The sequence below is a fragment of the Bos javanicus genome, chromosome 1, assembly GCF_032452875.1.
Source record: "Bos javanicus breed banteng chromosome 1, ARS-OSU_banteng_1.0, whole genome shotgun sequence".
NCBI lineage: Eukaryota > Metazoa > Chordata > Mammalia > Artiodactyla > Bovidae > Bos > Bos javanicus.
The window spans coordinates 108,851,304-108,863,044 of record NC_083868.1 but is presented as its reverse complement, the minus strand read 5'-3'; the positions used below and the strand labels follow the sequence as shown (position 1 = coordinate 108,863,044).

Here is an 11,741-nt window from a genome sequence, read left to right as displayed (position 1 = left end):
TTTCTTTAGTTTTGATTATTTTAACAGAGAAAGTAATGGTGCTGGGTAATACACATAAGACCAATCTTTTGTTATTAAATCAGTACTGTTCTTAGCAACTTTCTTCTGAATGTTCTTGAAAGTGCTCGCTTTATATTGTCCCTACTTTAGGAATAAAACTTGAATCTTCAACAGTGCAAGCTGTTCTCTAACACTCTTTAAAACATAACATATGCTGATTTTGCTTTCATAATTATTTTTATATTGGTTATGTTTTCCCCTGTATATTCAAGATTGAACGTACAACTGTTCTATCATATAAAATTAGTTAAAATAAGTAAACTGCTCAAAAATAGTCCCAGTTTTTTAGCAACACTGTAATAGAGTGATGTTAATAAAGGTTAAAATTATTTAGCTCAAATTTTATAATGTGTTTATGTAGCCAGCCAGCTTAAAGAATTTTTAAAAATAAAGCAAAAACTATACTAGTACTCTTTATAAAAAGTTAGTTGTTATTTTGATAAAGGACATAAAGAATAAGCAAATAGTTCATTTTTGAAGAGATTTTAAATTGCTAATATACCTGAATTTTCTTCTTATCATTTCTTTATACAGTGTATTCTTTTTTTGTTCTGTATTACATTTTTAACACTCATCAGACTTTCCATTGACGTTTCTCTTTAACATCTTAAGGTAGCATATTTCTGTTCTCCTTTCTCACAGACAGCTTAATTTATCTCCGTGGTTAAGATTCTAAAGCTGGATTGTCCTTGGAGAAACTCTGCTCAGCCTCTTTGTGACATTTAGAAAAATGCATTTGGTATTCTGCAAACCTTAATGATTGATTGTCTCAAAATTTCTTAGACAGGTGATGTGTGTGTTTGAGCAAGGTACTTAATAATTCAACTGTTCCCTTTTTAATTATACTATTTAAAAATTCAGCTCTTGAATTTTTTGTTCTAGAATTATAGCATTGATCTGTTTATATAAATTTAAGCATAAAGCTGATGAAAATATAAAATCTTAACTCTTTAAGTTTTTGTTGTTTCAAAGGGAGAAAAAAAGAACAAAGTCAACTAACACTCTATAATCCTAATATCTTCCTTTTTAAACTTTGGAATTAGAATTGTGTAATTGTGCTTATACTCTTCTAATTTTCTGTATCATATCCTGTTAATATTAGTAGTTGTGTTTCATGCCTTTAGTCACTAAAATAAAATGCGAATGTGTCATCTCATTTTTAGAATGGAAAATAATTGAGCATGTATCAGTTAAAGATGTTAAAATTTTCCTCTTATGAATAATGATTATACTAATAACATACTATTACACATTGGGAACTTATCATAAGGCATTGGTTTTAAATAATACGTTTGTGTAAATTCACTGGATAGATCAAAATCCAGTAGACACTGTAGTTATTCTCCTAAATTATTACACTGATTGTTAACTCAAATCATTGTATTCAAATATGAAACACACTTGAATAAATATTGTAGTTACAAGAGTATAACTTCCACGCATCATATAACAGAATTCATAGATGCCTTTTTCACCCCAATTTGTTCACTGGGGCAGTCATGTTAAAATTGATTTAAATATGTAATTCATCTTCTGCCACAGTGTTTCCTGCTACTGCTAAGTTGCTTCAGTCGTGTCCGACTCTGTGCGACCCCATAGATGGCAGCCCACCAGGCTCCCCCGTCCCTGGGATTCTCCAGGCAAGAATACTGGAGTGGGTTGCCAGTTCCTTCTCCAATGGATGAAAGTGAAAAGTAAAAGTGAAGTCGCTCAGTTGTGTCTGACTCTTCGCGACCCCACGGACTGCAGCCCACCAGGCTCCTCCGTCCATGGGATTTTCCTGGCGAGAGTACTGGAGTAGGGTGCCATTGCCTTCTCCAACAGTGCTTCCTAGGGGGCCATTTATAAAATATGTGACATCCAGAGATTAAATGTCAATTCTTTACGTTCACACACTACTGAAATTGACTTTTTCCAGAATTTATTTTTATCCTAATTCTGAAGTCAGTGAAAGTCACTCAGTCGTGTCTAACTCTTTGCAACACCATGGACTATACAGTCCATGGAATTCTCCAGGCCAGAATGCTGGAGTGGGTAACCTTTCCCTTCTCCAGGGGATCTTCCCAACCCAGGGATTGAGCCCAGGTCTCCAGCATTGCAGGCAGATTCTTTACCAGTTGAACCACAAGGGAAGCCCATTCTGAAATCAACTAGTATAAAAACTATACTTGTAGTTTTTATATTATTTTTTCTTTATTGACAACCACTGATCTTCCTGGAAGTCTGTGTCTTTGGGGAATGTAAGGATATTAGCTGTTTGGTGAATGTGGCCTTGACGGTAAGGTCAAGTTGAGTACTTAGGTTCTTTGCTACTTTAGCAATTTTCCTGGTAACTCAGTCCCAGGGATAGATTTCCATTACTTACCTTTATGATTTCATTATCTATTACTGTCACCAGGCAGTGGCAGGAGCACATTAGTAGCAAATAGTGACTTGCTCATGGCAACGTGATGGTATTTGGATGTGGGGCCTTTGTAAGGTTATGAGGGTGGAGCCCTCCTGAATACAATTAAAGCCTTTGTAAAAGAGACCAACTCAGTGGACTTGAATTTGATCAAACTCTGGGAGATAGTGGAGGACGGACTGGCATGCTGCAGTCCATGGGATTGCAACGAGTGGGACATGACTTAGCAACTCAACAACAACAAAAAAGAGACCCTGGGTTTCCCTGGTGGTTTTGGCAGTAAAGAATCTGCCTACCAATGCGTGAGATGTGGGTCTGATCCTTGGGTTGGGAAGATCCCCTGGGGGAGGAAATGTATTTTCCTGGAGTATTTCCCACTCCAGTATTCTTACCTGGGAAAATCCAATGGACAGAGGAGCCTGGCGGGCTGCAGTCCATGGGGTTGCGAAGGGTCAGACATGACTGAGCGACTAAACAACAAAAACAACAGACGAGACCCTGGACAGCTCACCTGTTCTTTCTGCCTTGTGCGCACACAGTGAGCAGTTGGCCGCCAGGAACCAGCAAGTTCCACACACTGTCACTGAATCTCCTGGAGCCTTGATCTCAGGCCTCCCACCCTGCAGAACTGTGTGAAATAAATTTCATATAGTCACCCAGTCTATGGTGCTTTTGTTATAGCAGACTGAATGGACTAAGACGGTAGTATTTAGCTAGTCAGGCTAGGATATTTTGGAGAGTCTACTGAGGTTTGACTAGACCCTCACTGCAGTGAATCAGGAACTTCATTGAATTTATCTTTATTCTATGTGCAACTACTTTAAATGTATGTGTATTTTTGGCCATTTTAAAATTTAAGTAATTTATAAAGTGTGAAAACTAGCTAGACGGTTTATGGTTTTTGTCTTCCAGTTCTTTCTGTGGAGCAAACAAAAGTTTATTACTTTGGTTAAAAGTGGTGATTAATTAAAAAAAATTAAGAATATACTTGGTATAATAATTACAGAAAAATATGAATATAAATATACACACACAGGAAGAGTATGAATTTTTACTCTAGGAAATTTAGTTTGTTAAAATGGTAATTTCAAAAAGCAATTCCAAAAGTAACACACTTTTTTACTTAAATTATATCTTTAAATTAAAACCTTAATTGTATTACCATTTACATAACTATTATTTAATTTTTGTATTTTAAACAAATACAAAGGTTTATAAAGACTCAATTTTTGAAAGCCTACAAATAAAGTTTGCTTAAAAGTGTATTCAACATTAATGGATTTATTCATCAAAGTCAGTCCTTTACTACAAATTAACACATGGTTGATATACAAAAAGTAAGTCCAAAATTCATCATCAAATCTATGGTTTTTCCTGTCTCTTGTAATTTACTCTGATTTCTATTTATTTGCACTTACTCATTTAACAAGTATTTATTGAGCACAGCAAGGAGTACAGCAATTAACAAAATCAAATCACTGTCTTTTTGGAGCAGTCCTCATGGGGGGAGTCAGACAATAGACAGTTGTGTAAAGTGTGTCTGGATCTAAGAAGAGCTCTGAAGGAAAACGAAGCAGTGCACAAACATAGGAAAGAGCTTGCTGTTTTAGAAGAGTTGGTCAGGGAACAGCTAATTGATAGAAGATATTTGAACAGAGAAGAAAGGGAAAGAGCCATGCCTGGATCAGGAGGAGAGCACTGGCTCTGGTTCTGTGAGGGTCGGCAAGGAGGTGGAGAGGAAAAAGCAAGTGAAGTAGGGCTACGCTGGCGTGGCTGCTCAAGCAAGGCTTTGTAGGTGCTTATTCTGAAGGTTATTATTTTTTTTAATTTATTTAAATTTTTAAGGTAATGAAAAGCTTTCAGATTAAAAAATCCGTTATAAAAAATTTCAAGCCTACGCTAGAGATGACAGTGACTGATTCACTGGATGGGTGTTTTCAGCAGAAACATGACACCCTCACGCTTAAAAGGATCCCTTTTAGTGACTGTGAAGGAATAGACCGAGCAGCTGCAGGGCAGAAGCAGTAAGGTCAGGTAGGCTACGACAGTAAGTCCGTAGAGATGGCAGTGCTTTGAGAGGTGGGGAGAAGGTGCAGATTCTGCATCCATTTTTTAACGTAATGCCCATAGTACATGCCGACTGACTAGAGCAGGAAAGTCAAAGAGGGGTTTAAAGTGACATTTTTGGTCCCGGCAACTCGAGGAATGGAGTTTCCCTTGAAACGAAGACTGCAGAAGAAGGTTTTGAGGGGAAGATCATTAGCTCCTATGCCTCCAAGAAATCGAAGTGGAATTTCAAGGATGCTATCTTCTATATGGACTAGACACATAATGTTTAACATCGAACAACGATGGAACGTCTTGAGAAAAATCACTTGTAGATATTTTATTATTTTCCCAAGTTTTTTACAGATCATATCCTGTAGATTATTTTTTCATATTTTGTAGTAGCATAAATAACTATTTTTAAATTTTAATTTTAAATACGATTATAAACATATTTCCACTTTGCTGTATAGGCAAAGCAAAATAAAGGCTGCTGCATCTTTCTGGCATCATGCATAAAAAGTCTGATTAGCTACGCAAAGCGACTGCACTTTCTCTTCCCAGTCGGTAGAGGGCATCCGGGCAGAGGAGGACGCCGCTCTACTCTGAGATCCGAAAGCTTCTCCCTCTCTCTTTTTTTCTCTCCTCCCTCGTATCCTTCGCCCCGGAAGTGCTCTTCGGCACTGATTGCCGGCGTGACTTTGACCGCTTCCAGTAGTAGTGCTGGTTGCTGGACAGAGCCGGAGTCGAGGGACCTTCTCTCCTGTGCTGCGTTCGCCATGAGGTTGCTGGGAGCTGCCGCCGCCGCCGCGGCTGTGGGCCGCGGGCCGCTCCCGCGGGTCCCCGCAGCCCTGGGCTGGCAGGGGAAGCAGGTAGTGGAGTCCGACGGGGTGAGACCGCACTACGGTCTGTCCCCGGGACCTTGCGGTGCGTCGGGGGCCAGGGGGGAAGCGACACCCTTCCCTCCCTGGCATCTCCTTACTGACAACTCCGAATGGACCTCAGTGTGAAAAGCCCCTTGGGTATCTGCACAGCTGCTGGTTATTAATGAGCAGCGCCTCTGTGCCCTGGGAGGTTGGGCGGCCTCCGGTTAAGCCTTGTGTTTTTGGTATACCTTAAAGATAAGAGGTAACTGGAGTGAAGATCAAGACAACTGAAAAATTAGTGTGTTCAGGGCTCGAACCCAGGGCTTCTGGCTTATTATCCAGTGCTCTTTTCAGTACAGAGTGTCATTGGGCTGAGTGCTGTCTATTTTAGCTGACCTGGTTTATTTGATTTGTAGCCTTACCTTCCCCGTACCTTTCTTTGGTTCTGTCTGCCTTTTGCGGGACGCGGGCAGAGGTCGCAGAGTGGACTAGCATTCAGTTCAGTCGCTCAGTCGTGTCTGACTCTTCGCGACCCCATGAACTGCGGCACGCCACACCTCCCTGTCCATCACCAACTCTCGGAGCCAGCCAAACTCATGTCCATTGAGTCGGTGATGCTATCCAGCCCTCATCCTCTGTCATCCCCTTCTTCTGCCCTCAATCTTTGCCAGCATGAGTCTTTGCAAATGAGTCAGCTCTTCACATCAGGTGGCCAAAGTATTGGAGTTTCAACTTCAACATCAGTCCTTCCAATGAACACCCAGGACTGATCTCCTTAAGGATAGACTGGTTGGATCTCCTTGCAGTTCAAGGGACTCTCAAGAGTCTTCTCCAACACCACAGTTCAAAAGCATCAATTCTTCGGCGCTCAGCTTTCTTCACAGTCCAACTCTCACATCCATACCTCACTACTGGAAAAACTATAGCCTTGAATTTTGTTGACAAAGTAATGTCTCTGCCTTTTTTTTTTTTTTTTAAATTTTTTTAAAATTTCAGGTATACACGTGCTCCCCATCCTGAACCCTCCTCCCTCCCCCTCCCCATACCATCCCCCTGGGCCGTCCCAGCGCACCAGCCCCAAGCATCCAGCATCGTGCACTGAACCTGGACTGGCATCTCGTTTCATACATGACATTTCACATGTTTCAATGCCATTCTCCCAAATCTTCCCACCCTCTCCCTCTCCCACAGAGTCCATAAGACTGTTCTATACATCAGTGTCTCTTTTGCTGTCTCATACACAGGGTTATTGTTACCATCTTTCTAAATTCCATATATATGCGTTAGTATACTGTATTTATGTTTTTCCTTCTGGCTTACTTCACTCTGTATAATAGGCTCCAGTTTCATCCACCTCATTAGAACTGATTCAAATGTATTCTTTTTAATGGCTGAGTAATACTCCATTGTGTATATGTACCACAGCTTTCTTATCCACTCATCTGCTGGTGGACATCTAGGTTGCTTCCATGTCCTGGCTATTATAAACAGTGCTGCGATGAACATTGGGGTACACGTGTCTCTTTCCCTTCTGGTTTCCTCAGTGTGTATGCCCAGCAGTGGGATTGCTGGATCATAAGGCAGTTCTATTTCCAGTTTTTTAAGGAATCTCCACACTGTTCTCCATAGTGGCTGTACTAGTTTGCATTCCCACCAACAGTGTAAGAGGGTTCCCTTTTCTCCACACCCTCTCCAGCATTTATTATTTGTAGACTTTTGGATCGCAGCCATTCTGACTGGCGTGAAATGGTACCTCATAGTGGTTTTGATTTGCATTTCTCTGATAATGAGTGATGTTGAGCATCTTTTCATGTGTTTGTTAGCCATCTGTATGTCTTCTTTGGAGAAATGTCTATTTAGATCTTTGGCCCATTTTTTGATTGGGTCATTTATTTTTCTGGAGTTGAGCTGTAGGAGTTGCTTGTATATTTTTGAGATTAGTTGTTTGTCGGTTGCTTCATTTGCTATTATTTTCTCCCATTCTGAAGGCTGTCTTTTCACCTTGCTAATAGTTTCCTTTGATGTGCAGAAGCTTTTAAGTTTAATTAGGTCCCATTTGTTTATTTTTGCTTTTATTTCCAATATTCTGGGAGGTGGGTCATAGAGGATCCTGCTGTGATGTATGTCAGAGAGTGTTTTGCCTATGTTCTCCTGTAGGAGTTTTATAGTTTCTGGTCTTACGTTGAGATCTTTAATCCATTTTGAGTTTATTTTTGTATATGGTGTTAGAAAGTGTTCTAGTTTCATTCTTTTACAAGTGGTTGACCAGATTTCCCAGCACCACTTGTTAAAGAGATTGTCTTTAATCTATTGTATATTCTTGCCTCCTTTGTCAAAGATAAGGTGTCCATATGTGCGTGGATTTATCTCTGGGCTTTCTATTTTGTTCCATTGATCTATATTTCTGTCTTTGTGCCAGTACCATAGTGTCTTGATAACTGTGGCTTTGTAGTAGAGCCTGAAGTCAGGTAGGTTGATTCCTCCAGTTCCATTCTTCTTTCTCAAGATCGCTTTGGCTATTCGAGGTTTTTTGTATTTCCATACAAATTGTGAAATTATTTGTTCTAGCTCTGTGAAGAATACTGTTGTTAGCTTGATAGGGATTGCATTGAATCTATAAATTGCTTTGGGTAGTATACTCATTTTCACTATATTGATTCTTCCAATCCATGAACATGGTATATTTCTCCATCTATTAGTGTCCTCTTTGATTTCTTTCACCAGTGTTTTATAGTTTTCTATATATAGGTCTTTAGTTTCTTTAGGTAGATATATTCCTAAGTATTTTATTCTTTTCGTTGCAATGGTGAATGGAATTGTTTCCTTAATTTCTCTTTCTGTTTTCTCATTATTAGTGTATAGGAATGCAAGGGATTTCTGTGTGTTGATTTTATATCCTGCAACTTTACTATAATCATTGATTAGTTCTAGTAATTTTCTGGTGGAGTCTTTAGGGTTTTCTATGTAGAGGATCATGTCATCTGCAAATAGTGAGAGTTTTACTTCTTCTTTTCCAATTTGGATTCCTTTTATTTCTTTTTCTGCTCTGATTGCTGTGGCCAAAACTTCCAAAACTATGTTGAATAGTAATGGTGAAAGTGGGCACCCTTGTCTTGTTCCTGACTTTAGAGGAAATGCTTTCAATTTTTCACCATTGAGGATAATGTTTGCTGTGGGTTTGTCATATATAGCTTTTATTATGTTGAGGTATGTTCCTTCTATTCCTGCTTTCTGGAGAGTTTTTATCATAAATGGGTGTTGAATTTTGTCAAAGGCTTTCTCTGCATCTATTGAGATAATCATATGGTTTTTGTTTTTCAATTTGTTAATGTGGTGTATTACATTGATTGATTTGTGGATATTGAAGAATCCTTGCATCCCTGGGATAAAGCCCACTTGGTCATGGTGTATGATCTTTTTAATGTGTTGTTGGATTCTGATTGCTAGAATTTTGTTTAGGATTTTTGCATCTATGTTCATCAGTGATATTGGCCTGTAGTTTTCTTTTTTTGTGGGATCTTTGTCAGGTTTTGGTATTAGGGTGATGGTGACCTCATAGAATGAGTTTGGAAGTTTACCTTCCTCTGCAATTTTCTGGAAGAGTTTGAGCAGGATAGGTGTTAGCTCTTCTCTAAATTTTTGGTAGAATTCAGCTGTGAAGCTGTCTGGACCTGGGCTTTTGTTTGCTGGAAGATTTTTGATTACAGTTTCAATTTCCGTGCTTGTGATGGGTCTGTTAAGGTTTTCTATTTCTTCCTGGTCGAGTTTTGGAAAGTTGTACTTTTCTAAGAGTTTGTCCATTTCTTCCTCGTTGTCCATTTTATTGGCATATAATTGTTGATAATAGTCTCTTATGATCCTTTGTATTTCTATGTTGTCTGTTGTGATGTCTCCACTGTCATTTCTAATTTTATTGATTTGATTTTTCTCCCTTTGTTTCTTGATGAGTCTGGCTAATGGTTTGTCAATTTTATTTATCCTTTCAAAGAACCAGCTTTTGGCTTTGTTGATTTTTGCTATGGTCTCTTTTGTTTCTTTTGCATTTATTTCTGCTCTAATTTTTAAGATTTCTTTCCTTCTACTAACCCTGGGGTTCTTCATTTCTTCCTTTTCTAGTTGCTTTAGGTGTAGAGTTAGGTTATTTATTTGACTTTTTTCTTGTTTCTTGAGGTGTGCCTGTATTGCTATGAACTTTCCCCTTAGGACTGCTTTTACTGTGTCCCACAGGTTTTGGGTTGTTGTGTTTTCATTTTCATTTGTTTCTATGCAAATTTTGATTTCTTTTTTGATTTCTTCTGTGATTTGTTGGTTATTCAGCAGCGTGTTGTTCATCCTCCATATTTTGGAATTTTTAATAGTTTTTCTCCTGTAATTGAGATCTAATCTTCCCGCATTGTGGTCAGAAAAGATGCTTGGAATGATTTCTATTTTTTTGAATTTACCAAGGCTAGCTTTATGGCCCAGGATGTGATCTATCCTGGAGAAGGTTCCATGTGCGCTTGAGAAAAAGGTGAAATTCATTGTTTTGGGATGAAATGTCCTATAGATATCAATTAGGTCTAACTGGTCTATTGTATCATTTAAAGTTTGTGTTTCCTTGTTAATTTTCTGTTTAGTTGATCTATCCATAGGTGTGAGTGGGGTATTAAAGTCTCCCACTATTATTGTGTTATTGTTAATTTCTCCTTTCATACTTGTTAGCATTTGTCTTACATACTGCGGTGCTCCCGTGTTGGGTGCATATATATTTATAATTGTTATATCTTCTTCTTGGATTGATCCTTTGATCATTATGTAGTGACCTTCTTTGTCTCTTTTCACCGCCTTTGTTTTAAAGTCTATTTTATCTGATATGAGTATTGCTACTCCTGCTTTCTTTTGGTCCCTATTTGCATGGAAAATCTTTTTCCAGCCCTTCACTTTCAGTCTGTATGTGTCCCCTGTTTTGAGGTGGGTCTCCTGTAGACAACATTTGTAGGGGTCTTGTTTTTGTATCCATTCAGCCAGTCTTTGTCTTTTGGTTGGGGCATTCAACCCATTTACGTTTAAGGTAATTACTGATAAATATGATCCCGTTGCCATTTACTTTATTGTTTGGGGTTCGAATTTATACACCATTTTTGTGTTTCCTGTCTAGAGAATATCCTTTAGTATTTGTTGGAGAGCTGGTTTGGTGGTGCAGAATTCTCTCAGCTTTTGCTTGTCTGAGAAGCTTTTGATTTCTCCTTCATACTTGAATGAAATCCTTGCTGGGTACAATAATCTGGGCTGTAGGTTATTTTCTTTCATCATTTTAAGTATGTCTTGCCATTCCCTCCTGGCTTGAAGAGTTTCTATTGAAAGATCAGCTGTTATCCTTATGGGAATTCCCTTGTGTGTTATTTGTTGTTTTTCCCTTGCTGCTTTTAATATTTGTTCTTTGTGTTTGATCTTTGTTAATTTGATTAATATGTGTCTTGGGGTGTTTCGCCTTGGGTTTATCCTGTTTGGGATTCTCTGGGTTTCTTGGACTTGGGTGATTATTTCCTTCCCCAGTTTAGGGAAGTTTTCAACTATTATCTCCTCAAGTATTTTCTCATGGTCTTTCTTTTTGTCTTCTTCTTCTGGAACCCCTATGATTCGAATGTTGTAGCGTTTAATATTGTCCTGGAGGTCTCTGAGATTGTCCTCATTTCTTTTAATTCGTTTTTCTTTTATTCTCTCTGATTCATTTATTTCTACCATTCTATCTTCTAATTCACTAATCCTATCTTCTGCCTCTGTTATTCTACTATTTGTTGCCTCCAGAGTGTTTTTAATTTCATTTATTGCATTATTCATTATATATTGACTCTTTTTTATTTCTTCTAGGTCCTTGTTAAACCTTTCTTGCATCTTCTCAATCCTTGTCTCCAAGCTATTTATCTGTGATTCCATTTTAATTTCAAGATTTTGGATCAATTTCACTATCATTATTCGGAATTCTTTATCAGGAAGATTCCCTATCTCTTCCTCTTTTGTTTGGTTTAGTGGGCATTTATCCTGTTCCTTTATCTGCTGGCTATTCCTCTGTCTCTTCATCTTGTTTAAATTGCTGAGTTTGGGGTGTCCTTTCTGTATTCTGGCAGTTTGTGGAGTTCTCTTTATTGTGGCTTTTCCTCGCTGTGTGTGGGTTTGTACAGGTGGCTTGTCAAGGTTTCCTGGTTAGGGAAGCCTGTGTCAGTGTTCTGATGGGTGGAACTGTATTTCTTCTCTTTGTTCAGTCGCGCTCCTTTCGAAGAGTTGGTTTGCTTTTCTGGGTGCCTGATGTCCTCTGCTGGCATTCAGAAGTTGCTTTGTGGAATTTACTCGACGTTTAAATGCTCTTTTGATGAATTTGTGGGGGA

General features: G+C 38.7%; 1 protein-coding gene across 1 annotated transcript in view; it reads left to right on the top strand.

Moving 5' to 3' along the window:
• The first annotated feature begins 5,169 nt into the window (after positions 1-5,169).
• GFM1 (G elongation factor mitochondrial 1) overlaps positions 5,170-11,741 on the top strand; it is a 55,829-nt gene continuing 49,257 nt past the window's right edge. The window contains exon 1 of the mRNA XM_061417458.1: positions 5,170-5,382. Within this exon, the coding sequence (XP_061273442.1) occupies positions 5,290-5,382 (93 nt within the window). The 5' untranslated portion in view covers positions 5,170-5,289. The remainder of the gene's footprint in view (positions 5,383-11,741) is intronic.